Here is a 27058-nt window from a genome sequence, read left to right as displayed (position 1 = left end):
AAATAAAAGTTGGTTTTTTTTGTTTTGTTTTGTTTTGTTTTTAAAAGCAATGTTTTTAGCAACTTAATTTTATTATTTTGGGGTTGGTGTGGTGGAGGGTGTGCTGGGGATCAAACCCAAGTTCACATATGCTAGGCAAGTGTTCTACCACTGAGTTACATCTCCAGCCCCTAGCAGCTTTATTCATAATTGCCAAAATTAGGAAGCAACCAAGAGGTCCCTCAATAGGTGAACAGCTAAAACAAAAAACTGACACATCTATACAATGAAACAGTGTTCAGCAATAACAGAAATAAGCTCTCAAGGCAATAAAAGACATGGAGGACAGAATGCAGTGGTGCACGCCTGTAATCCCAGTGGCTCGGGAGGCTGAGGCAGGAGGACGGTGAGATCAAAGCCAGTCTCAGCAAACACAAGGCCCTAAGCAACTCAGTGAGACCCTGTCTAAATAAAATACAAAATAGGGCTGGGGATGTGGCTCAGTGATCAAGTGCATCTGGGTTCAATCCCCAGTACCATCAAAAACAAAACAAAACAAAACAAAACAAAAAAAGACATGGAGGAATCTTGAAAGCATATTGCTAAGTGAAAAATGCCAGTCTGAAAAGGCTATCTATTGCATGATTCTAACCATAAGATATTCTGGAAAAGACAAAACTACAGAGACAGTAAAAAGATCATTCGTTGTCATGGGTTCAGGAAATGAATGGGTGTAAAGCACAGGGAATTTGTAGAAAACAAGAAAATTCCATTGGGCTGGGGGTTGTGGCTTAGTGGTAGAGTGCTTGCCTAGCATGTGTGAGGCACTAAGTTCGATTCTCAGCACCGCATATAAATAAATGAATAAAAAAAATTTTTCATCAATAACAAAAATATTTTAAAAAAAGAAAATTCCATTTACAAAAGCTACAACAATGTAGTAATAAATTTAATCAAGGTAGTGGAAGATCTGTACACTGAAAACTATAAAACATTGATGAAAGAAGGAAGACAGGCATCAAAAGCCTATCAATGAAGAAAAGCCTGGGACCAGATGGGTTCTCAGCTGAGTTCTACAAAACCTTTAAAGAAGAGCTCATTACAATACTCCTCAAAGTATTCCATGAAATAGTAAAGGAAGGAACCCTTCCAAACTCATTCTATAAAGTTAGTATCACTCTGATACCGAAACCAGACAAAGGCGCATCAAGAAAAGAAAACTTTAGATCAATATCCCTGATGAACATAGATGCAAAGATCCTTAACAAAATCCTGGCAAATCACACACAAAAACATATTAAAAAGATAGTGCACCACGATCAAGTGGGGTTTATCCCAGGGATGCAAGGTGATTCAATATTCGGAAATGGATAAACGTAAATCAATAGACTTAAAGTTAAGAATCATATGATTATTTCAATAGATGCTGAGAAAGTTTTTGAGAAAATACAGCACCCCTTCGTGCTCAAAACGCTATAAAAAAATAGGGATAGTAGGAACATAACCTCAACATTGTAAAGGCTATCTATGCTAAGCCCACAGTCAATATCATTCTAAATGGGGAAAAACTGAAAGCATTCTCTCAGGAACAAGGCAGGGATGCCCTCTTTCACCACTTCTATTCAACATCATCCTTGAAACACTAGCCAGAAATTAAAGGTATACAAATAGGAAAAGAAGAAGCTATCACTATTTCCCAACGACATGATTCTGTATTTAGAGGATCCAAAAAACTCCACCAGAAAACTTCTAGAACCAAATGAATTCAGCAAAGGAGCAGGATATAAAATCAATATGCATAAATCCAATGTATTTCTGTTCATAAGTGATGAATCCTCTGAAAGAGAAATTAGGAAAACCACTCCATTCACAACAGCCTCAAAAAAAAAATAAAGTACTTGGGAATTAATCTAACAAAGGAGGTGAAAGATTTCTACAATGAGAACTACAGAACACTAAAGAAAGAAATTAAAGAAAACCTTAGAAGATAGAAAAGATTTCCCATGTTCTTGGATAGGCAGAATTAATATTGTCAAAATGGCCATTCTGCGGGCTGTGAGATAGCTCAGCTGGTAGAGTGCTTGCCTCGCAAGCACAAGGCCCTGAGTTCGATCCCCAATACCGCAAAAAAAAAAAAAAAAAAAAAAAAAAATGGCCATTCTACCAAAGATGCTATACAGATTCAATGCAATTCCAATTAAAATCCCAATGACATTCCTCATAGAAATAGAGAAAGCAATCATGAAATTCATCTGGAAGAATAAGAGACCTCAAATAGCCAAAGCAATCCTGAGCAGGAAGAGTGAAGCAGGAGGTATCACAATACCAGACCTTACTACTATACTATACTATACTATACTATAGAGCAATAGTACCAGAAACATTAAGGTATTTGCACCAAAATAGACAGGTAGATCAATGGTACAGAATAGAAAACACAGAGACAAACCCACATAAATAGTTACCTCATACTAGACAAAGGAGCCAAAAACATACAATGGAGAAAAGATAGCCTGTTCAACAAATGGTGCTGGGAAAACTGGAAATCCATATGCAGTAAAATGAAATTAAACCTCTATCTCTCACCCTGCACAAAACTCAACTCAAAATGGATCAAGGACCTAGGAATTAGACCAGAGACCCTGTACCAACCAAACAGAAGAAAGAGTAGGCCCGAATCTTCATTATGTAGGCTTAGGACCAAACTTCCTTAACAAGACTCCCAAAGCGCAAGAAATAAAAACAAGAATAAATAAATGGGATGGATTCAAACTAAAAAGTTTTTTCTCAGCAAAAGATACAATCAATAATGTGAAAAGGGAGCCGACAGATTGGGAGAAAATCTTTTCCACATGCACTTCAGACAGAGCACTAATCTCCAAAATTTTTATAAAGAACTTACAAAACTTTACACCAAAAATACAAAGAACCCAATCAATAAATGGGCCAAGAAACTGGACAGACACTTTACAGAAGATGATATACAGGTGATTAACAAATATATGAAAACAGGTTCCACATTTCTAGTAATTAGAGAAATGCAAAATTTCATCTTAATTCAATTAGAATGGCTATTATTACGAACACAAGCAAAAATAGGTGTTGGTGTGGATGTGGGGAAAAAGGCACACTCATACATTGCTGGTGGAGTTGCAAATTGGTGCAGCCACTCTGGAAAGCAGTATGGAGATTCCTTAGAAAACTTAAAATGGAACCACCATTTAACCCAGTTATCCCACTCCTTGGTTTATACCCAAAGGACTTAAAATTAGCATACTACAGTAACGCAACCACATCAATGTTTATAGAAGCTCAGTTCACAATAGCTAGATTATGTAACCAACCTAGATGCCCTTCAACAGATGTAGATAAAGAAACTGTGGTATATATACACAGTGGAATATTACTCAGTCATAAAGAAGAATAAAATTATGGCATTTGCAGGTAAATAAATGGAATTGAAGAATATCATGCAAGTCCCCAAAAACCAGAGGCCAAATGTTTTCCCTGATAAATGGATGATGATATGTAATGGGGGTGGGTAAGAGAAGAATGGAGGAACTTTAGATTACATAGAGGGAAATGAGAGGGGAGAGGGGGTCAGGGGTATGAAAGATAGTGGAATGAGACATCATTACCTTATGTATATGTATGATAACATGAATGGTATGAATCTACATTGTGTACAACCATAGAAACGAAAAGTTGTACCCCATTTGTGTACGATGAATCAAAATGCAGTCTGTAAAAAAATAGAAAAAAGACAGGAGTAAGTGGAAAGATATTTCATGTTCATGGACTGAACAAATGAATACTGTTAAAATGTCCATATTACCCAAAGCGATCTACAGATTCAGTACAATCCCTATCAAAATACCAATGTTTCATGGAAAAAGAAAAACACTAAAATTCATATGGAACCACAAAAGACCTCTTGACTAGCGAAAGCAGCTGAGCAGAAAGAACAAAAATGGAGGCATCACACTACCTGACTTTATATATTATAAAGCTATGTAATCAAAACAGCATAGTACTGGCATAACAGACACAGGTACCAGTGGAACAGAATAGAGAGTCTAGAAATAAATCCATGCATTTATGGTCAACTGATTGTCAACAAAGGTGGCAAGAATACACGTTGCGGAAAGGACAATCTTTTCAACAAATGGTGATAGGACAACTGGATATGAAGAAAATAAAATTAGAACTTGTCTTTCACAAAAATCAAAATGGGTTAAAATCTAGTGGTTTTGTTATTGTTGTTGGGGTTTTGTTTTTTGGGCTTTTTTTTGTTTTGTTTTTTTGTTTTTTTGTTTTTTTGGTTTTTTTTTGGTACCGGGGATTGAACCCAGGGACACTTTACCACTGAACTACATCCCCAGATCTTTTTATTTTTTACTTTGAGACAGGGTCTCATTAAGTTGCTCAGGGCCTCTCTAAGTTGCTGAAGTAGGCCTTAAAGTTGTGATCTCCTGCCTCAGCCTCCAGAGTTGCTGGGATTACAGATGTGCAACACCAAGTCTGGCTTGGATTAAAATCTAAATGTATTAAAGACTTAAATGTAAAAGACCTGAAACTGTAAAACTGCTGGGGGAAAAAAAAAAAAAACAGGAGAAAACCTCCATGACACTGTTCTAAGGAATGATTTTTTTGGTATGATCCCCAAAGCATAAGCAACAAAAGCAAGAATAGAGAAGGGGTTATACAAAAAACAGTCATTAGAGGGAAGGGATGACTTATGGAGTAGGAGAAAAACACATCTGAGGAGGGATTAATATTCAAAATATGTCAGGAACTCAATAGTCAGAAAAATAATAATATGATTTACAGTGGCAAAGGTCCTGACAGACATTTTTTTCAAAAGAAAATTTAGAAATGGTCAACATGTCCAACATTACTAAAACAAATTGATTCCACAATGAGATATCATTGTAGAAAGAGCTATTATAAAAAAAAAAAAATGAAAGCTAACCATAGGAGAGGATGTAGAGAAAGGGAATGCTTGTGCACTGTTGGAGGGGATGTAAATTAGTACAGCTATTATGGAAAATAGCCATTTATGGAGGTTCCTGAACAAATTTAAAATATTACTACCATGTGATCCAGCAGTCCTACTACTGGGTATTTATCCAAAGCAACTGAAATCATCATATCAGGGAGATGCCTATACTTCTCTGTGCACTCAGTTATTATGCACAGTAGCCAAAATATGAATCAACCTGTGTTCATGCAGGGATGAATGGATAGAGAAAATGTGGTGTAGGTACATGATGGAATACTACTCAGCCATGAAAAGATGGAAATTCTGTCACTTGGGACAACAGAGGAACATGCAGGGCATTATATTAAGTGAAATATGCCAGGCATATAAAGACAAACACCACATAATCTCACTTAAATGTGAAATCTAATGAAGCTGAACTTGGAAATAGTGGGCAGAAGATGGTGGTGACCAAGGGTTGGAGGAAACAGAGACAGGTGGGATATTGGTTCAAGGATACAAAATTCACTTAGGAGGTCTAAGTTCAAGAGATCGATTGCGCAAATTTATGTGTAGTTCATAACAATGTATCGTATTCTTGAAAATTGCTAAGAGTAGGTTTTAAGTGTTCTCACCAAGAAAAAATGAAAAGCATGTGAGGTAATCCATGTTAGTCAATGTAGCCATTCTATAGTGTATAAATATTTCAAGACATGTTATATGATGTATATAAATATGTATATAATACATATTTATAATTTTTTTCAATTACAAAAAAATAAATAAATAAAAGAATTCAAGTGTCCCAGACGGTTTCTGAGATGGGGTAGAACACATCTGAAGACTATAATCAAAATTCCTGTGAGGAGGGTAAGGAGAACAGAATGCTCCTTCCCAGAATGTCTCAGACAGAGTCATTCTAGATCCCATGCTGTGGTTACACTTTCATATATGTTACTGATGAGGAGGTGAGGAGGAAAGTAGGGGGTTGCTAAAGTTTAAAGAACTTTCTATGCATCCATCAATATGCTGATATTTTTATGATTTTCTTACTTAATCTTCCTAATAACCTTACAAGGCAGATATCATTCTTATTATTTCATTAATAATAATTTACAGAATGTGAAATTTAAGATTTGGTGAGATACAGAATCTACTCAACTCAAATATGTATATTCTAGAGCAAGTTTTTCTGATTTCACATTCAGGTTTGTTTCCTTTAACATACATGATTTCCTTTGTTCAACATCCAGGAAAGGAGCCACAAAGGAAAATCATGACTAACCAACCTTAAAGAGAGAGAAAGAGAAAAACACAGAGATAAAATGATTTTAGTGTACAGTTATTTCCAACAAACTAAAGCAGTGTTTGGGGAGGGAGGCACTAATAATTAAACAAGTTGAACAAATGCCATCAGTGTCAAAATCTCTCTGCATTTCTGGAAGCAAGGTGAGACCCACAGGTAAAGTTCAAAAAAGGTCTGAGTATTTGGATGAGAAAACTTGAAAATGTTGTCATAATCAAAATTAAAATCAAAATCAAAAGTATCTTGTTGACGGGGCTGGGGTTGTGGTTAAGTGGTCGAGCACTTTTCTAGCATGTATGCGGTACTAAGTTCAATCCTCAGCACTGCATATAAATAGGTGAATAAAATAAAGGTCCATCAACATCTAAAGAATATTTTTTTAAAAAAGTATCTTGTTGAAATCTCAGGGAGGGAGAATCTGAAAAATGGTTTGTCCTACAATAATAGTAATCAAGAACTCATTTTATTATATACATTATTATTAAGTCAAAAGTCAACCAATTGTGTATTTAAAAGATGCTGCTATGTAGCTTCAATACAAAATAGATAGATACTCCATCAGAATATGGACACAACCATACCTGAAAAAATTAAAGGAGACTAAAGACAGAATTGAAAAAGGTGGGAAAAAATGGTATTAGAAGAAGCTCAGTCCTGTTTCATATATTCAAAAAAAGGACAGAACATGCAAGTCCCTGTGTCTATGGGTTTCACATTCATGGATGTAATCAACCACACAGGTCAAAATAATTGGGAAAAAAAGTGCTTATGTACTGAACATGTATAGACTTTTTTCCTTATCATTTTTCCATAAGTAACAAAGTAAAACAGCTATTTACATAGCAATTACATTGTATTAGGTATTATAAATAATCTAGAGATGACTTAAAGTACAGGGGAAGCCAAACACAGTGTTGCATGCCTGAAATCGCAGAGATTGAGGAGGCTGAGACAGGAGGAATGCAGGTCTGAGGTCAGCCTCAGCAACTTAACAAGGCCCTAAGCAACTTAGCAAGACCCTGTGTCCAAATTTAAAAAGGGCTGGGGATATGCCAGTGGTAAAGTACCTCTGGTTTCAATCCCCCAGTACCAAAATAATAATAATAATAATAATAATAATAATAATAATAATAATAATAAAATTGAAGTACATGGGAGGATGTAAATAGGAAATATGAAAATGCTACACCTTTTTTAAATAAGGGACTTCAGCATCCTATAATTTTGGTATGCAAAAGGGGTCTTGGAATCAATCCCTTGTGGATACTGAGGGACAACTACGTTAAAGGCCAATTTCAGAATGTAAATATCTTTTCTCCTAAAGCTCTGAGCTCAGTAAAGTTTATTATACACATTTTGAAATGGACATCAGGTGTTTGGTACCTTTTTTTTTTTTTTTTTTTTTTTTTTTTTTGCAGTTACTGGTGTTCAAACCCAGGGCCCTTCATATACCAGTCAAAAGCTCTACTGCTGAACTATGCCCCCACCCCTACCAGTCAATTCAGTATCAGAGGATACAGATCATGCAAACACACATGGTATTTTGTTCTCTCAAAGGAGCTGAAAATTTAGAGAACCTTGGAACTGAACTTAAGTAATTCAAGGGCAAATGAACATCGTAGGGTGCAGGGAAGGGAAATGGATGGAGTGTTGCAAAAAGAGGCCCCTCCAGTCTGCCTCCAAGCACAGGCCTGTGTCCACACTCTGCTTATCTGAATGGCAACTGCCAGCTTCTTGGGGCCCTTGCATCAGTGTCCTGGATCCAGAAAACCCCTTCCCAGAGCTCTTGTAAAGGAGCAAGGATGCATTTGTGTGCATGACACCCACTGCAGTGTATTGTGTTTTAGCATCAGAGGGAGGTGCCCAACATGGTGCTACAGAGGCTCAAACCAACCCTTTGTAGTGGAGGTGCTGAAACTCAATTCCAATCCTGAAAATGTTCATACCCTTCAACCCAAGATTCTACCCATAGACACCAATGTAATAAAAAGAAAACATTCTGTGCACTCAAATCTTTACTGCACCTTTTTTTTTTTTTTTTTTTTTTGTATTTATTTTTTTTGGAACTGGTGGTTGAACCCAGGACTTTGGGAATTCGAAGCAGAAGCTTTGCCACTGAACTACATCCCAGCCCCATTATTCTTAACCACTTAAAACACTGCAATTTCCTCAGTCAATGTAAATAATAATGAAGTCTATTGAGTCCCAGGAAAATTGTTCAGGAGAAGAACGTAGGAAAGGATTGAAAAACTGCATCTAAATAAAGTTTACAAAGGTGGAAACATCATGTGCATACAAATAGAATTTTTAAAAACATGATGGGAAGACTGTAGGTTGGTGGAATTATGGGTAATATTTTTTCTTTAAAAATTCTTTATAACTATTGTAATGTGCATGCCCAATATACCCCTTCCCACAAAAGGGGAAGAAAAGAAAATAGAGCGTACTTGCAAGTTACTTTAAATGCTGTTTTCCAAATAGTAAACAGCTTTGGCATTTTCAGATACTATATATAATTAGTGGGTTGGCAAGTCCTTTTTAAAACTACAAAATCATCCTCCTACTTCAACCATGTCATCCCTACACCCCTACCACCCCATACATCTATCCCACCCTCTTCCCCAAAAAAGGTTTTTGGTTTTCTCCTTCCATGGCTTTTATTTAGGACTTCATTAATTTGTATGCATCCAGGGGAAGTTCCTGGTTCAATTCCTAAAAAAGGAATTGAAGATGCTGAATTACCATTGTATTCCCAAAGTCTGACATATAGTAAGGGTGCATTGGCTATTGTTTTGTTTTCTTTTAGTCAATCCTTTTATATCAATTGCTTGAATATTTAAAGCCAGTTTTAGTGGAGTGCTTCTGTAGTCCCAGCCACTTAGGAGACCATGGTAGGAGGATCACATAAGTTCAAGAATTCAAGATAAGCCTAGGTAACATAGCAAGACCCCCATCTAAATGAAATAAAAATAAAAAATAAATCATCAAACAACTATTCTATGCCAGGTGTTTTTCTGGGTATCGACAAAACTGCACACAGAATTCCTACCTTTAATGGGAGGCAGTAAGGTCAATACAGGACATGTAAATAATTCACTGTCTTGCAGATCAAAAGTAGCTAAAGCAGGATGTGGTGTTACATGCCTGTCATCCCAGCAACTCTGGAGCCTGAGGCAGGAGGATCACGAGTTTGAGGTCAGCTTCAGAGAACTTCATAGAATATCCTCAGCAACTGTATCAAAAAAAAAAAAAAAAAAAATCTGGAGATGTAGCACAATGATAAAGTGTTCCTGGGTTCAATCCCCAGTACCGAAAAAAAAAAAAAATCTGAAATTCAGTAGGTACAAAGTACTACCTGGAATGCCTTTTAATAAGGTGAAGAGTTAGGACAGCCCCCTCTTCCTATCAGAGCAAGCCAGACCACCTATCACTGCCAGAGACTGCCTGTCCTTTCCTTTCTCCAGCGCAGACTTAAAAACATGTAAGTTCACTTGTGGCAGGGTCATTTAAGGGTAGAGGTTAGAACCAAAGTGCTGTACCCAGATCAAGCTCCTTCCTGGGTGATCACTGCTCAGGCTTCAGTGGAGGGGCACCAGAGTCATCTCAGAATCTAGGAAGGGATCTCACAGATAGCCCTATGGTCAATATTCCCTTAGCTCAAACCCTCTTAGCCCACATTATCCTGTCAGCTTCCAGTCTCTCCTCCCTTAAAGCCAAACTGCAGAGCAGTGTCCCTAACTTGGCAGTCTCTGTCACTTCTCAAGAGAACTTCATAGAACCCTTGCCCAGGCTACCTTCCACTTTTAATTTTGCTAGTATCTGCCAGCATCCAGGCCATTTAAAAGTATACCTGAAGCACTCACACAAATACCACATTTTCAGGCATGTCCCCCATGTCCTGACTTGAACATTGTCACAAAAAGTTCTAGTACATGAGCGATTAGGCAACACCTTGAATCCACACTAAGAGCCTGCCTTTCCCTTCTCTCCTTCCCCTTCCTTTTTTCCTCTTCCATCCTTCTCTTGGACTTCTCCTCTTCTTCATCCTCCTCATTTACACAATCCTAATACATTACTGAAATTATTTGTTATTTGGCACATATTTCACTTGGGATCTGGAAGTGATGACAGAGGGAGGAAAATAAAGAGGAACTACTGGGGGACTTGGGATCTGCTATTGACAAATGTGTGCTTTGAGAATGAGAATAAAGTTATTTGGAGAGGAGGTCAGTGGGTGAGAAGAGAAATGAGGCAAGACACTGCAAGCAAAGGAGTAGCAATGTATTCTTTATGTTAACGTATTTTTTAAATCACTATTATTCATTTTAAAATGTTAAGAAGGGGAAAGGTTATTTTTACAAGTCCCAGGATGATAGTGCAACTTTTAAAAATATTCTTTAAAACTTCTAGGATTGGTTGGGGATTTAGCTCAGTGGCAGAGCACTTGACTTGCACGCGCAAGGCCCTGAAAAAAAAAAAAAAAAAAAAAGGAAAAAAAAACTTCTAGGATTTAGGTTTAAAATGCCAAATTTTTAATTTTATTTTTTTTCAGTCACTCTGCTTGTATGTCCATTAATGCATTAACTTTCGACTGTAATGTTATGCGAACCTCCAAAGTAAATTAATTGAAAGTGTTTCAAATACAGTATTGATTATTATTGTACACCTTACACCACTTGTAATTTTAAACTCGTTTTTAAAGAATAATTTTGTTAAATTTTGAGGAAATTGACATTTACATTTTAAACTTTTTTCCATCATTGATGACCCCTTTACCTGGATAGTTTTCTTTTTGATTGCCTTCTTCATGAAGAAAAGCAAAACCCAGAAATAAAGGAATAGCTGACTTTCTGGATGGATATCCCTGGTAAAACAAACAAAAAACCATTGATCACTAACTGTGACAGGCATTATTTCACCATCAAAGCAATTGTGGAGTAGGTATTACATTATCCCTATTTGAGAGATGATTAAAGAACTAGACCTAAAGTCAACACCTAATTAACTCTAGTCAAAGTGGATCTCCAACCAGTTAATCTGAGTACATTTAGCTAAAACACCTGCATTGGAAAGAGGATTAATGTAAGTTTTTCCTCCCTACCTTCTTTTCTCCTCCTCCCCCCTCCTTTCCCTCTCTTTAAACACACGATATAGTCTCTGTCTGCCAGGTACTATTCTAAGTGCTCAAAAAACATTAAGTCACTAATTCCTACATCAACTGTGTGAAGTAGGAACTATTATCATCAACATCGTACAGAGAAGCGGAGGCAGAAACGTATCAACCCTAGAATGTGAAATAAACAGGTGAGTTATATTTTCTAGACTGCTAACTCTCATCAACTTCCAAACAGGCATGATTTCCCCCTTCACCAATACACCACTGGAAATGTCACAGCGGAGGGCTATTAGCATAGTTTATGCAGGCGGAAAGGACGCAACTGGAAGCTTCTTCCAAAGCCGGAGGCAGTCTCTGGGGAGAAAGGGTCTGCTATTTCCAGTGAGGACAACGGCTTGGTCGAGCTGAAGAGCAGTGCGGCAGCGGTGCGAGGGAAAGAGGCAGAAGTCACCCAGGGCAGACGCTTTAATGCCAAGCTGGGTTTGTCTTCAGTGGAACCAGGGGCTCGAGCCGCCAATTCGAACGAAGTCTACCAGAGGTGGTAGAGTCACCTAGGGGGCGCCGCTGACAGCGGAAGGAGTGGGGGCCAGGGAGCGATTGTGATGAAGCTCGCGGAGTGGGGCGGGACTCCTGGAGACCAACGAGACTCCTGGAGGGCGGGGTTACTTTGCGGAAGGGGCGGTGCCTGTGAGGAAGCGTGAAGGTGAGGCATGCGGAGGGGCGGAGCTCCTGGAGGGGCGGGGCTGTTTGCGAAGGGGCGGGGCCGGGGAGGAGATAGGGCGCGAGGAGGGGGCGGGGTCCTAGGAGGGATGCTCACGGGAGGACCAATAGGTGGGCAGAATACTTCATGGGGCGGGCCCGGAGGCGGGTTGAGTCACCCAGCGGGTGGAGCGAGATCCCAGTCCCCCGGCTGGAGTCTACAAGGGGCGTGGTCGGGCCTAACTCCTGCGGCTCAGTCCAGTCACTCTCCCCTTGCTCAGCCCACTGCTCGCTCCCCAGCCGGGTGCTCATCAGCATGTCTTTCATCCAGGTGGCCGAGGATTCAGACTTCCCCATCCACAACCTTCCCTATGGTGTCTTCTCCACTCAAGGCAACGTGAGCTGCTGCTCTTCGACTCTGGGCGCGGGGAGGGCATGGAGTGGAGTGGAGTTGGGGCGAGTTGGAGGCTTGGGTCAATTTTTTTGAAAAGCGGTCCATGGAGAGTGCTGTGGGATCAAATCCCGCCCGTCTGTTTAACCTTTCAGCTTGTTTCCTCAGGGTTGTGTGAGCATTAAATGCAAAATGAATTGGAATTTGCAACCCACCCTCCCAGACAAGCCAGCAAGTATTGTTGTGAGAAGAGAAAGCACACAATCCTGCTGCCCAGTACAGAATTGGTGGGGTATTTCCTTACCCCGAAAAGCCAGCTTACGGCTGGCTGATCGTTCATTCCTCTAGTTAGCTTCTAACCCCAGAACCCGGAATATATCAGTTAATCCCCACCGTTTATTTTGTTTTTGTTTTTGTTTTTTTGTACTGGGGATTGAACCCAGGGGCGCTTTACCACTGAGCTACATTGGCACCCCTTTTTAATTTTGAGACAGGATCTTGCCAAGTTGCTCAGACTGGCCTCAAACTTATGATCCTTCTGTCTCAGTCTCAGGTGGTTGCTGTGCCACCGCACCTGGCTAACCCCAGCATTTTTAGCAGTTGAAAGGGACGCATGCATTTCCTGGCCTAGAACTGTGCAATCTAAGAGACCGAGTGTCTGCCTCCATTTGGAATTCTCTCAGATAATGTGGGCTCCCTAACATTCCCTTGCCGATTAGAAGCCCTTTGGGGATAGGGGCAGGGAATGAACCTTGACTTGTAAATGTAGTGTGGTTAGTAAGAAATCTTTGAAAACTGGACGTTTATCAGAAAATATACAAGAGGGTCTCTGGGTGCAAAAAGAAGATTCCCTTGGATTTGTGTATGATATTTTGTGCTTAAGTCTCAGTCACTCCTCATTCAGCCCTAGAAGCCATAGAACCCCAAAATCGGTTTGCACCTAACAGTATTTAGGAAATGCTTGCTAAATGGAGCCCTGGCAGTTGGCCCCTTCCTGGAAACTGGGGTCCCTTCCTCCATGGCTGCTTACTGACCCCAAGTGGCTCTCCTTTTGGGGTCTGGCCTGCAGTGAATGCCTTAGCCTAGAGGAATTGATTTGTGGTTTTAAAACTGGCAGACCTGAAGAGATGTTGCAAGGACATAAAAAGTTAATACTCAGTGCCCTGGAGGACACACAGATGAGGCATGTTAAATCTTAACCTGTATTAGCCAACCAGCATCTCTAATGGCAGTACTCTCCCTCTGCTCTCCTCTAATACTTTGCCCTTAGCAAATAAGTCCTCAACTTTCCTGGGGGCATGAATCCATTAGACAAGAACATTTGTGGGAGACACGCACACACTAGTAGGGAGCTCTGACTTGCTTTCCCAGGGGTATGCGAAATTAATGCCCTTTGGTGTATGGCTAGGGACCTTCAGACGTCATGCCCTGCAATTGCTTAGAATGTTCAAAGCAGCCTCCAAGGATTTCTGGGAGAGAGCACCCCTTCTCACTGACCTCTGATAAAGAGTACTGGGATGGAGAGTTGGCCCATTTGACCTTCCAGAAGGCTTAGGGCCTCCAAGCTATACAGGTCTTATCTAACGATGTCATTTCAGCCATTGGAAACCCCAACTGTGGTGGCTGCCTCTCCAGGGTGCCCTAGTGACCAAGGCAAAAACCTCCTTTCCCCTAGGTCCACAGCTAGTCCTTAATTTGGATGGAACAACAGTGAATTAATCAAGCTATCACTTTATTTTATTCAACCATTGCTTAGGAACCCCCAATTCTGGGCCAGACGCTATGCTGGGAGTTGAGGATCAAAGATGTAGAGATACCCTCCCTCCATGTCTGATTAGTCATGGAATCGTAGTGAGTGCATAATGATGTTCACTGTGAAGGCAGGGATGGTGGCCTCTGAGACATAGGCCAGCAAGAGTCTGGAGGTTGATTTGCCTAGTGCCTTGTTAAAGTCCCTCATCTGGCCCTGCCTCTACCTCCTGAACTCTGTTCTCTTCAGCCTTAATAACTACCTTTCAGTCTTTGAGACACACTGAGAGCAGTTTCCTTCCTCAGGGCCTTCACCCTTGTCATTTCTCCTGCCTAGACTACCCTTCCTTCTAGTCTCTTTATCCTTATTTCTTCTCATTCGTCAGGAGTCAGCTTAAATGTCAGCCTCTCAGAAAATTGTCCCCTAAGAATCCTCTCTGAATGAACCCTGCCATGGTTGATATCTCCTACCACACCCCATGTTGCCTTTTACTTCTGGAGGGCAGGAACCAAGTTGCTCCTCTCTCCTTGGTGATTTTGCCACCTTCATGCAGTGCTAGTGCCAAATAAATGCTTCATAAATGTTTGTGCTATGAATAGTGTCTACCCATGTCTATGCTTATGCTGAAATTGACAGACATTAATTGAATTCTCACAACAAACCTACTATTGTTATTGTCCCCCATTTTACAGATGAAAAAACTGAGGCCCAGAGAGGCTAAAAAATCATGCTTTGGATCTCACAGCCAGTAAGAGGTAGATTTGGAGTTGGCCCTCTCATCTGTCAACCTCCCAATTTCACAGTTTCCTTTCCATGGCTGCAAGTTAGGGAGATATCTTTCAAGGTGAGATAACTCAAGTTGAAGGGGAAATTGAGGCCCAGAGCACCAGGGACTTGTCCAGGGTGAATAGGATGGTAAGTGATGGAGCAGGCTAGGAGCCCTTCTAGTTTGGCACTGAAGAAAATCATTCTTAAGGTTAAAAGTATATGGATTCACTCTCCCAAACTGGTTTTCTGGATCTTCAGGCCACAGTTTGGAACACAAGGGCAATAACTTGCCACCTAATGCTCCTAGGCTTCCTTCACAGCTGCCAAAACTGACAGCCACATTTGTGATTACATCTTAGAGGTTGCTCAATGGCTCCTTGCCTTAAGCTAGGTATGGGGGTAAAGATCAAAGTGGTTCTCGAATCTGTCCTGCACATTGCCTGAGTGCATGGCCATTTGGTTCTAGGTGGCTCAGCTCTATGTCCTTCACAGCAGTTGCCATATTCCAAAGGCAGAGACTGAGGCCCAGAGAGTTGGCAGAGACTGACTGAGGCCCAGAGAGTTAGCAGAGCTGAGAATGAGTAGCCAGGCTCTCTAGGCAGCTTCCTCCAGGGTAGATGTGCCTGTGGTCTCAGGGCCAGGGACAGGCATGGCTCTGGTCTACCCTGATCCCAGAGGCTGACGTGCATGAAGAGATGACTGTTCTCTCTGTCAACCAAAATGAGCAACCAATGGAAATGAGTCCAGTCAGCAATCCCACCTCTCAGCTCCCTAAAACTAAAAAGGCAAAGGTGATGGTTTAGGAGGTCTGGAAGCTGGCTCAGAGCAAATAGAGCCCTAGCGGGCAGAGTCTGCAAATAAGCTCTCTGATTCCTAGTTGACTAGCAAAGTTCAGGACTGTGGGCTCAAAGACCAGGCTTTGCCAAATATTTGAAGCATCTTATTGGTGAGAGCTGATGCTGGGATTTTATGGTGCAGAAAAGAATGTCCCCGTCCTGCTTTGTGCAACTCCCCGCGCCCTGAGTTCTCCTCTATTTGAACCCCAGCAGAGCTTGTTATTCTGTGCCATCTGGTTTTCAGTACTGTGTGTGAAATGCTCACTACTCTGCAGCACAAATGAATTGCCCTGAGTAAAGGCCTGGGTCAAAGCTCAAAAAGCATCCATCTGCCAGGTTACGTGGTGCACTCTTCACCACTGGAGGCATTTAAGCAATGCCTGGGGAACTTTGCAGGGGATGTTCCTTTGACTGAAAAAGGGGCTTGGACCAGGCTGCCTATTCTTACTCTATTTCAAGGGGTAAGATTTATTTGATTTGATTCCCCATTGAGGGAACAGAGTTTGTTTTGTTTTGTTTTTGGTACCAGGAATTGAACCCAGGGGTGGTTAACCACTGAGCCACATTCCCAGGCCTTTTTTTTTGTTTTTAGTCTTGTGACAGAGTCTTGCTAAGTTGCTTAGGGCCTTGATAAGTGCTGAGACTGACTTTGAAATTGTGATCCACTTGCCTCAGCCTCCCAAGCTGCTGGATTACAGGCATACACCCCACCCTCTGCAAGGGAACAGATTCTTTTCCTTTCTTGTCCTGGAAGCAGAGAAGGGAGCTGGGATAGGATGCCGAAGATCCAGTCCCTCAGTCCCCTCATCATAAGGGCAATCTAAAGGGGGACCCACAGGTTTTTCACTAAATGAGCTCAGTCCACCAGAAGCTTTTGCCAGTGCTAACCTTGCCATTTTCCTCCCAGCCAAGGCCACGGATCGGTGTGGCCATTGGCAACCAGATCCTGGATCTCAGTGTCATTAAGCACCTCTTCACTGGGCCTGTCCTCTCCAAACACAAAGATGTCTTCGAAGAGGTAGGACACTATGACATACCTCGTCCCTGATCTCAGAAGTACTTTCTGAAAATAAAGTAAATACTTTGCCTCCACTTTTGACAGAGGTGGTACCTTCACAGGCCTCAGGTTTTATATGGATAAGGCTGGGGCTATTCTGAGACACAGCACCTGGCAGGTAACGGCCCTGGGATACCTCAGGGTGACTTTTCGCCTCAAGGTGGGTTCCTAGGTGAAAAGACTGTTGGTGTCTCTGCAGTTTGGGTCTTTCCCAGTGGCCTTTGAGATGAGGCTCTTCTGTATCTCTGATTCCTCTCCTCATCAAACTCTCCTCATCAAACTCTGCCTCTCCAAGATCTGGGCAGGCCACCGAAGGAGGGAGCCATGAGACCTGCCCGCCAGGTCTACAACACGACCTGGAGAGAGTCAGTCTAATGTCCACGTGAGATAAATGTGAATTTCTTTGTCAGAGGTCAACTCCTTTGATGGCATCTCCATGATATCACATGAGTAGGAAGGAGAGTGGGATCTGTCTATGAGCTCCTTTTATTTGCCAGGAGCTTTACACACATCCTCTCCTTCAGTCCTCCCAACCACCTTCTAGCACAGAAATTAGAATCATCACTAGATGGATGGAAACGTCTAGAATGAGGCATGATTCTCCCAAGTTATGCTGCTGGAAGTATTAGAACTGGGGCTGGACCTCTACCCTTGACTTCCACAGGTGCTATCTCTATCAGGCCTCACTGGCTCAGAAATTCCTTTTTAACTTTTGAGGGCCCCCTGGGGAAAGGGTTTAGGCTGTTCCATACCCCAGCACACTGGAGGAATGGAGTCAACTGTAGCTGTAGACCAGGCTGGGTTTAAGGCTATTATCCAGATAACAACTCCTGGGCTCTAACAGTTGTGTACAAGTCCACGAGGGGATGAAGCAGTATCAAGAAAGGTGGTGGCTTTCTCCAGCTTGATACGTAAGTGACAAAACCAAGAAAAAAGGTCCTGAGTGTTCGAATGAACAGAGAGAAGAGTCAGGGCCCTGGCAGGGTGGCTGATCTCCCCTGGGCAAGAAAGCTTTCCCATGCATGAACTTTCTCCCTCTTTTTGTCCTAGCCAACTCTCAACAGCTTCATGGGCCTGGGCCAGGCTGCCTGGAAGGAGGCAAGAGCATTCTTGCAGAACTTGCTGTCCGCCAGCCAAGCCAGACTCAGAGATGACATGGACCTTCAGAAGCGGTGAGGAACACATGGACATTGGTGGGAAGGAAGGACACAGCAGGGGAGACAAGGACTGGGGGCTAAGCAGTGCGGTCCAGAGTCATGATGTGGCTGTGTTGGCCCTTTTGGGTCAGGCTGGCTTCCATGTAGTCCCGGCTGGGCTGCGTATTGGTGGGAGGGTTCCAGTGACTGGACTGGAGCTGCCAGGCCAGACCCACGGGCCCTCTCCCTTCCTTTTCGGCATCAGTTGTGCCTTTGTCTGGTTTCTAAAGCAGGAGTTCCTACTACCCTATCCCCATTTTCTAGGGTGCAATGTAGACTTTAGTGCCTCCTTCACGGTGGGGCCCAGGCCAACCTAGAGGCAACCACTGGAGATGGTGAACAGGTTCTGGGGATGGTGTGGGCTAAGCCTGCAGGTGGGTGACCAGAGCAGGGGCCCCATTTACTGTTTGCTTGACCTTGAAGGCCTGGTTCTGTGTTTCAGTGCATTCACCTCCCAGGCTTCTGCCACGATGCACCTTCCAGCCACCATAGGTAAGTGTTGTCTCCTCTCAGGCAATGTGAGCAGTTTAATGAACTGAGAGGGCTAGCCAGGTGCTTTGGTCCCCATGACCTGCTGGGGGAGGGTCTGGAGTAGGGTCTTCCGGTCATTACCCACCTTGACACTGACCAGTCTCACAACTCAGGCCAGCTTGGCTCAGACCATCTCAAAGCTTGCACTTTCCTAGGGGACTTGCAGGCTGCTCAACTATGTGACTAGCTACATAGCTCCCTGTGCAGCAGATTGTTCTTTCTTCCCAAAGGGCTGTGGGGATTGCGTTTTGAGCTGTTAAGGGTGACTGGTTTTGAGGAAGGGTGCTGTGCAGGGCCCATTTGTTTATTTGGCAGGCTGTCTGTTTGGACTTCGATTCAAGAAGTTGGAGTGACTTTCTTTGCCTGAAGCATAGAGAGGCCAGTTCAGCCTGTGGCCAGAGGCTCAGGGGATCCATTTTGCCCATCAGCTGTGGGGGAGGCTTAGCTGTTGGGTTTGCCTGGGCGCTGGTGTGCTGAGAGGCTTACTGGCCTTGCCCTCCAGAGGACAGGACTCTCTAGGCTAGCTCTTTATAGCTCTTCAGTTGACCAAAGTCCTTTGTGCTGGTGGCTTGGCAAACGCTGGGTAGAGAGTGGGGTGCGCCTGGGTGGATCACCTGCTTCCCCTCATGCACTTGGGGCAGCGCTCCAGGGATTCCTTATCATTTCTGGTTGACTGAGGGTTCCATTTCTTATTTATTTTGTTACATATTTATTCTTTTAATAAATATCTCAGCTGTTATTTCTGTACTTTGGGATTGAAGGTGGGAAATAGCAACCCAGGCTCAGTCTATCCACCCCTTGCTCAATCTGCCTTTAGGTTTTGCTTTCTTCCCTCATCCTTCCCCATTTATTTCTACTTCTAGTCTAGACTGATGGATTGGGGTTCTCAGTGTGAGTTTTGTTTTTGTTTTTTTTTGGACAGGAGATTTAGCAAAATAAACATGCAAACTGTCCCAATTAGATTTTCCTGAAGATTTTAGTAATTCATTCCCTGAATGAGAGAGAGAGGATGCTTACAAACCACCCTGGTCTTTTTGGTACCATGGATTGAACCCAGAGGTGCTTAACCACTGAACCACATCCTCAGCACTTTTTATTTTTTATTTTGAGATGGGATCTTGCTAAGTTGCTTAGGGCCTCGCTAAGTTGCTGAGGCAGATCTCAAACTTGTAGTCCTCCTGTCTCAGCCTCCCAAGTCACCACTGCATTCAGCACAAACCACCCCGTTGAGTTCATCATAATTAGTAGACACTGACTGAATACCTGCAGTGTACAAGATCTTGTTCTTAGCACTAAGGGAGAGTCAAACAAAATAAGGACTGGGCTGGGGCTCCCTGAAATAGCCACAGTCCAGCAAAGATGTGCACACGTGTAAATGGAACAGTAGTGGGAAGGAAAGCCTGCCCCAAGATGGCTCAGATTACAGGATTTAGATCCTGCTAAAGAGAGTGGGAAACTTCACACAAGAGTGACATCAAAGAGTTGCCAGGATTTGAACACAGAGACAAGGAAGGTGGATCCAGAGGGCAGGCACAGCTTAGGCAAAGGGCGACAAGGGCTATTCCCTGTGTGGAATCACAAGCAATTTTGTGTGTGTGGCAGTGGGAACTCTGAGAAGGGGTAATGGTGTCAACCACCTCCTGTTCAAATCCCACTGCGTTTCAGAAAGTTTTGGCTCCTTATTTCTTATTTGCTTCTTAGTTGCAGGGAAGCAGGGTGGGCGCTAAAAATGAATCTAAGTGAGGTTATGTCGTGTTGCATTCGGTGCTATTGCTGCCAGAAGAGTTTGAGCTTTGGGATGTACATACTTGTGTGGGCATGCTTACAGCCTCTTTACCCTGAAACTGAACATCCTCCATCATCAGGATCACTGATGGCCTTCCTCGGGTCTTTCTTCTGCAGGAGACTACACGGACTTCTATTCCTCTCGGCAGCATGCTACCAACATTGGGATCATGTTCAGGGGCAAGGAGAATGCATTGATGCCCAATTGGTATGCCCTGGACAAGATGCTTGGATAAGTTCAAAGTCTATCTGTCCATTTTCAACTGTTTGTTTGTCCCAGGAGTTGCCAAGCCCCTCTTAGATAGATTAAAGCAAACTGGGGAGGTAAACCAAAAATGATGATGTTGCAATCTCTGCAAACAGTGGCCTCAGCCTCTGGGCCTTTCAGCATTACTGTGGACCTGCTGTGGGACTCTAAACACCTTCCTCTAAAGAACAGAGATTAGAATTACGTTCCCTGAATCTCTGGGTCTTTCTAGATTCTTTCATTTGTAGGCTATTATCATTCTATTGGCATATCTTAAAGCCTTGCATTCTCTATACTTAGCATGTTCTGATGAATGAGAATCCTCAAGTGTGCCCAGTGCCATTTATTCCTCAAAATGTGTTCCAGTATGTTCATTTATTAGATCCTTGTAGTAGTTCTTTAAGGGTGCTCAGACTATGACTCTTAGCAAACAGACTCAGAGAAAGATAAACTTACCTGAGGATAAACAGGAGACTTGATTGTCTTGTGACTCCCAGGACAGAACCACTGCCCAAGCTGAGAATCCAAGCCTTAATCCTGGTCCCTTGTCCTGTCTTGTCCTCATTTCTCAGTACTGAAGAGGGCCAGGACATGGCAGCAGACATACTCCCAGAGAGGCTATGCCGAGGGGAAGGTCTTGTTAGACTAAGATAAAGATGGAAGAGGGGGAAAAGAGAGGAGGTTAATACCGAGAAGTCAGCAGCAAGGACAGAGTTACAGAACAAGGCAAGGGTAGACTGGGACTAGAGCCCAGGTTCTCGGCTACCATTGAAATGGGCAGATATTAGAGACTCTGACCCTGTGCAGACTCTGGGCTGTCTTTGTCCCCAGCCAACTACAACCTGTCTATTCATAGCAGCCTTGGAGGTGATAACCCACTGGACTGTCCAACTCCAAAGAAGCTAGCTGTCACCAGGGTACCAGAACTCCAGCAGTGAAAGGCCAGGGGCAGCAGGAAGTGAATGGGTCTGAACTGTGTCTGGAACCAAGTGGGAAAGTCACAGCCATTCACAGGCTATTTCCTTCTGCAGAGTAAAAGCACAGAGGTTGTCTCTAGTGATGTTTATGGCAGGGTGATTTGTGGCTGTACCTTTTTTTACTTTATGTACATATTCTTTATTATAAAGGTCATACAGATGAATATCCCTTATCCAGAAATCTTGAGACTAGAAGTGTTTTGGATTTCAGATTTTGGAATATTTGCTTATAAATAATGAGATACCTTGGGTATAACACAAATCTAAACACAAAATTCATTTACATTTCTTCTTAATTTTTTTTAGTTGTAGATGGACACAATACCTTTATTTTATTAATTGATTTTCATGTGGTGCTGAGGATCAAATCCAGTGCCTCATGTGCGAGGCAAGCGCTCTACCAGTAAGCCACAACCCTGGCCCTCTTTTATGTTTCTTATATACCTTATAAACATAGTCTGAAGGTAATTTTATACTATATATAAAAGTTTTATACTCTACGTAAATGTATATATATACATATGTATAATTTTTATATTTATAATCCTATATATTATACATAATATATATCACACATGTAAAAAATAATATATAACATACATGATCATATATAATATATAATCATATGTATGATGTGTGATATATGATTATGTCATATATAATATATAATAAAATATATAATATATAATTATATAACATAATTATATAATACATTGTATGATTATATAATGTAATATACTATATAGTTATATAGTAATTATATATAATATATGATTATATACAACATTTAATTTATGTATGATTTTATATGTAAAAATATATAATTTTTGATATTTATGTATATGTATGATTTTTTTGGCAGTGCTAAGGATTGAACCAGGACCTTACATATATTAGGCAAGGTCTCTACCATCAAGCTATACCCCTAGGCCTGTACAATATTTTTAATAATTTTGTTCCTAAAAGAGTTTTGTGCTATGGAATTTTCCACATGTTGTGTCATGTTGGTTTTTAAGAGTTCTGAATTGTGGAGCACTTCAGATTTTTAGTTATTTGAACTAGGGATGTTCAACTGTATGCTTATTGTGATTAATCCAAACACTACAGAAAGTTCATAAAGCAAAACATTTATAATTTAAAACATGTATACCCTTTGACCTGTAATTGTGCCTCTATCCTACAGACTCAAAAGCACCAGTGTGATTGTATTCAAGAACAAGGACATTTCCTAGAAGTGTTTCTAGTGGCCCAAAGCTAGAAGCAATCTGAATGTTTGTGTTAGAGGAATATCTGAAAAATTACTCTCTTCCCAATATGCTTAAAATATTTAAATAAATATTTAAATAGAGATGTGCATGATATACATTAAATGAAATAAGCAAATTTTAGAATATATGTAAAGTGTGCTCTCGTTTTGATAAAAAGGCAAAAATATATATGCACATATACACTCTATTAGTTTCCTGTAGCTGCTGTAACAAATTACCACAAACTTGGTGGCTTAGACCAACACAAATATAGTCTATTATAGGTTTAAAATCAATCTCACTTGAGCTAACATTAAGATGTCAGCACGACTGTATGACCGGGTGGCCAACACCCTGACAGAGCAGGTTCCTGGTCAGGAGGTGTGAGCTGCCTGAGAAAATAAAATAAAATAAAAAATCTGAAATAATCAGTAAAAGATTAAAGCCAAAGTCAAAGGTTAGATTTAAAAAGCAAAGTGCCTGATGGGTCTTCCAGTCCTGATAGGACCTGGAACTGAACGACTGAAAAAAGTCCCCAGTTCTTTATTTAAGGGGGAGTACATCAAAGGCAGGGATAAGGTTTCAGTGGGAGTAATTTTGTTCCGGTGCTTGTTTCTCAGTGTGGCAGGGGTCTTGTAGTAAACAGGTTGATTGGCATTTGACATGCTACACCCATCTCCGGAGGCTGTGCTTAAACTTGAGCAGTGAGCAGGTCAGGGTGCCAGCATGAAGTGGGCTGTCTCACCCCAGGGGATTTCTGCCTGGGAGTTCCCAAGACAGTGACTTCCCTGCCTATGACTGCCTATGCTCAGTTCACACACATGGTTCATAGATGCCTCTCAGCAGGGCTGAGAGTTCCTTCTGGAGGCTCCATGAAGAGCTGGTTTCCTTTTCAGTTTTGTAGGCCACCTCCTCCTTGTCTTATGACCCCTTCCCTCTCTCTTTCATATCTATCCTCACATCTCCTACTTCCTCCTTTGACCTTCTAAACTTTGACTAAGGACCGTTGTGGTTACATTTAAGTCTTACCTGGATAATTAGGGGAAATCTCTGTATCCCAATATTCCTAACTTAATCACATCCCTTTTGCATATAAGGTAACATCTCTGCGTTCCAGGGATTTGAATCTTCTGGGGGGAGCCATTTTTCAACTTAATACACACATGCACGCATGTACACACATGTGCACACATACACATCATGTACATTTGTATATTTTTTATTGACATATTTATAGGGTACATACATATTTGAGTAGGCTTCTCCGAGTATAGAGAAAGACAGAATAATAGCACAACATTGTTCTCCTCATGGGAGTGGCAGAATGGGGAGAACTGACCAACTTCTTTTTTCATCTGAATTGTTTGGATTATTGCTTGCCATGTGTTTGCATACAGCCCAATGTTATAACCTAATCCAGTAAAGGAAGCAAAATGAGAGAAAAGGGGAGCTCCTCCCTCACCACTCCCCAAGGTGATGATTGTGAGCAATGTTTGGATTGTTGCCTCCTGAGCTAGTCTCTAGTCTGCATGTGTGCACAGCATGCAGCACACATGCACACACAGCACAGCACACATGCACACACGCACCCCCACCATGTGCACACACATTTTATTTCTTTAGTTAACAAAATGAGACCATGCTGAAATTTGATTTTCTTCACATTATTAATACCTTTCCATATAAGTAAACTTAAATATGCCACAGTCCTTTACAAAATACAAAAACTTAATAGGTAATATGAGAAAAATACACAGTAAAATACTATAGTAGTAAAAGTGTGTAGACATATAGAGGGAGGAATACAAAATTCCAGATCATGAGTCCCTCTGGGGTAAGGGGGAAAAAGAGGGCATTTAAAAGAACTAGCAAAGGGAACATTTAATTGGGTTAGCAAAGTTTTATTTCTGTAGTGTATTATTATAGCTTTTTATCATAACTTTTGCAAAATAAATTATCAAATATTTTAAAAAGTAAAAGCAACAAAAAAGAGTAAGTGCATGCACATGCTGCTTCTCCAGAGGCAGAGCTATTGGGAGTTCTTACACACCCTTTCCAGATGTTCTCATGTTGTGGAAGAATATCTGTGCACATGAGAGTCAGTTTTCGCTTATTCATTTGAGTTTTATAAGTAATAGAAATCAACCATTTGTCACAGTACATTGCAAATATATTCTAGTCAGGTCAAACATTCCTAATCCAAAAACTGAAATCCTCATACTTCAAAACTATGAAACTTTTTGAGCTGCTGACATGACACTACAGTGATGCTTTCTGACAATTTAATGTGTTCAAAGTTTATCTCATGCACAAACTTATTAAAAATATCATGTAAAATTACCTTTATGCTGTATGTATAAGGTGTGTAAGAAACATAATAAATTTCATGTTTAAATTTGGGCCAACCCCCAAGATATCTCATGCATATTCAGATATTCTAAAATCTGAAGAAAATTTTGAAATCTGAAATGCTTCTGGTTCTAAGCATTTCTGATAAGGGAGTCAACCTGTACATTGTCTTTTAACTTGGCTGTCTCTCCAGATATAGCAGTTTTGCATTTTTACAAAGGCAAACATATTATTTTTCTCTTTATGGCATTTACTTTATTGTCATGTTTAGAAAGGTTTTTTTTTACCTTGAGAATTTGAAAAGTATTTTTTGTATTTTCCCCTAATGCTTATAATACTTTCTCTTTGTACATGTAGATCTCTAATCCATCTGGAATGTCCTTTTATGTGTGATGTGGGATGTGGGTCTGTATTTGTTTCCTGGGGCTGTTGCAAAAAAAAAAAAAAAATTATCATAACAGCAGGGCTTATAACAACAGAAATTTATTCTGTCACAGTTCTGGAGGCCATAAGTCTGAATGAAGGTGTCCTCAAGACACCCTCTGAAGCTCTCAGGGAACCCTACCCTCCCTTTCCACTTCCATTCCTGTGACTACAACCCTCCGATCTCTACCTCTCTTCACTCCCCTGCCTTTTATAAGGACCCTTTTCAGTATAGGGCCCACCCAGATAACCGAGAATGACCTCCTCTCAAGGTCCTTCACATAATGACATAATGACTCCTTTCCACATTTTCAGGGGGATGCCGATATGGCTATATCTTTTGGGGAGCTGCCATTCACTGCCCCACAGGGTTTAACTTCTCCCATTGTCCAAGACATTCACCAGTTTTATTTGTGATATACTGCATTTTCACCTCCATGTTGCTCTCAGGGGACTCAGATGACCCCCACACATCAGCACCATACTGTTCTAAATCTCTTTGTAGTGTTTTGATACTTACTTCCTCTCCCACATTTTTGTCTTACAAACAGAGCCTCCGACAGTGTTCCCATTGTGGGAGATGACTCTTCCACTGAGCTTTCTGACCTAGTTCCAGGGTCCCCTGGGATTAGGTAGGGAGTGGGCCACAGGGGAAGCAGCAGCACCTTGTGATCGGAGAGACCTGGATTTGAATTGCTTTGCTACCTTTTCACACTAGGTGACCTCAGTCAAGCCAGGAGTGCTCTTAGAGCCCAGGTGTGCTTTTGGTTTTTGAATCATGTGTATATATTGACTCTTTGTTCCTTTTTAAAGTTTATTTTAAAATAAGTAAGAGCCAGGTGTGGTAGGGCACATCTTTAATCCCAGGAACTCAGGAAGCTAAGGCAGGAGGGTCATGAGTTTGAGGCCAAGCTGGGCACCTTAATGAGGCCCTCAGCAATTTAGCAAGACCCTGTCTCAAAATGAAAAATCAAAAGGACTGGGAATGTGGCTCAGGGTAAAGTGCCCCTGGGTTCAATCCCCAGTACAAGCAATCCAATAAGAGAGACTTGTAAGAGCTTTGATGCCCTGCCTGCTCCCTCACCTTCCTTTATCAGGCTGCACTTACCAGTAGGCTACCATGGCCGTGCTTCCTCTGTTGTGGTGTCTGGCACTCCAATCCGAAGGCCCATGGGACAGATGAGACCTGATAACTGTAAGTGACCCCCATCTCTAGACCCTGCCAGTGCCCAGCAATCTGTCCCACACAGTGGGTTCTGCAGCCTGGCACTCACAACAGCCCCTTTTTTCTGGTGCTGTTCCAGCCAAGCCTCCTGTGTACGGTGCCTGCAAACTCCTGGACCTAGAGTTGGAAATGGTAAGCAGTGCTTTGGTGTGTGTTTGTTGTTTTGGGCAGTGCTGGGGATGGAGCGCAAGGCCT

At 41.7% G+C, this 27058-nt stretch overlaps 1 protein-coding gene and 1 long non-coding RNA gene across 5 annotated transcripts in view; one reads left to right on the top strand and one right to left on the bottom strand.

Annotated features, from left to right (window-relative positions):
* Positions 1 to 11960, bottom strand: part of LOC124977826 (uncharacterized) — a 36677-nt gene extending 24717 nt beyond the window's left edge. Inside the window, exons 1-4 of one of the 2 annotated variants that reach the window (XR_007107265.1) lie at positions 11706 to 11960; positions 11043 to 11130; positions 9316 to 9498; positions 3683 to 3721 (exon numbers count right to left, since the gene is read on the bottom strand). This is a non-coding gene — a long non-coding RNA (uncharacterized LOC124977826). Of the gene's footprint in view, positions 1 to 3682; positions 3722 to 9315; positions 9499 to 11042; positions 11131 to 11705 lie in introns of those variants that run through there. The other variant, XR_007107266.1, reaches the window with a different exon arrangement.
* A 351-nt stretch (positions 11961 to 12311) lies between these two features.
* Fah (fumarylacetoacetate hydrolase) overlaps positions 12312 to 27058 on the top strand; it is a 33816-nt gene continuing 19069 nt past the window's right edge. The window contains exons 1-7 of one of the 3 annotated variants that reach the window (XM_047541693.1): positions 12312 to 12478; positions 16734 to 16844; positions 17934 to 18055; positions 18522 to 18571; positions 20513 to 20603; positions 26736 to 26833; positions 26943 to 26995. In XM_047541693.1, the coding sequence (XP_047397649.1) occupies positions 12398 to 12478; positions 16734 to 16844; positions 17934 to 18055; positions 18522 to 18571; positions 20513 to 20603; positions 26736 to 26833; positions 26943 to 26995 (606 nt within the window). In that variant the 5' untranslated portion in view covers positions 12312 to 12397. Of the gene's footprint in view, positions 12479 to 14914; positions 15067 to 16733; positions 16845 to 17933; positions 18056 to 18521; positions 18572 to 20512; positions 20604 to 26735; positions 26834 to 26942; positions 26996 to 27058 lie in introns of those variants that run through there. The other 2 variants (XM_047541692.1, XM_047541694.1) reach the window with 2 other exon arrangements.

The sequence above is a fragment of the Sciurus carolinensis genome, chromosome 2 (assembly GCF_902686445.1).
Source record: "Sciurus carolinensis chromosome 2, mSciCar1.2, whole genome shotgun sequence".
NCBI classification, from domain to species: domain Eukaryota; kingdom Metazoa; phylum Chordata; class Mammalia; order Rodentia; family Sciuridae; genus Sciurus; species Sciurus carolinensis.
The sequence above is the reverse complement of the archived record's forward strand: the minus strand, read 5'-3'. Positions and strand labels throughout refer to the sequence as shown.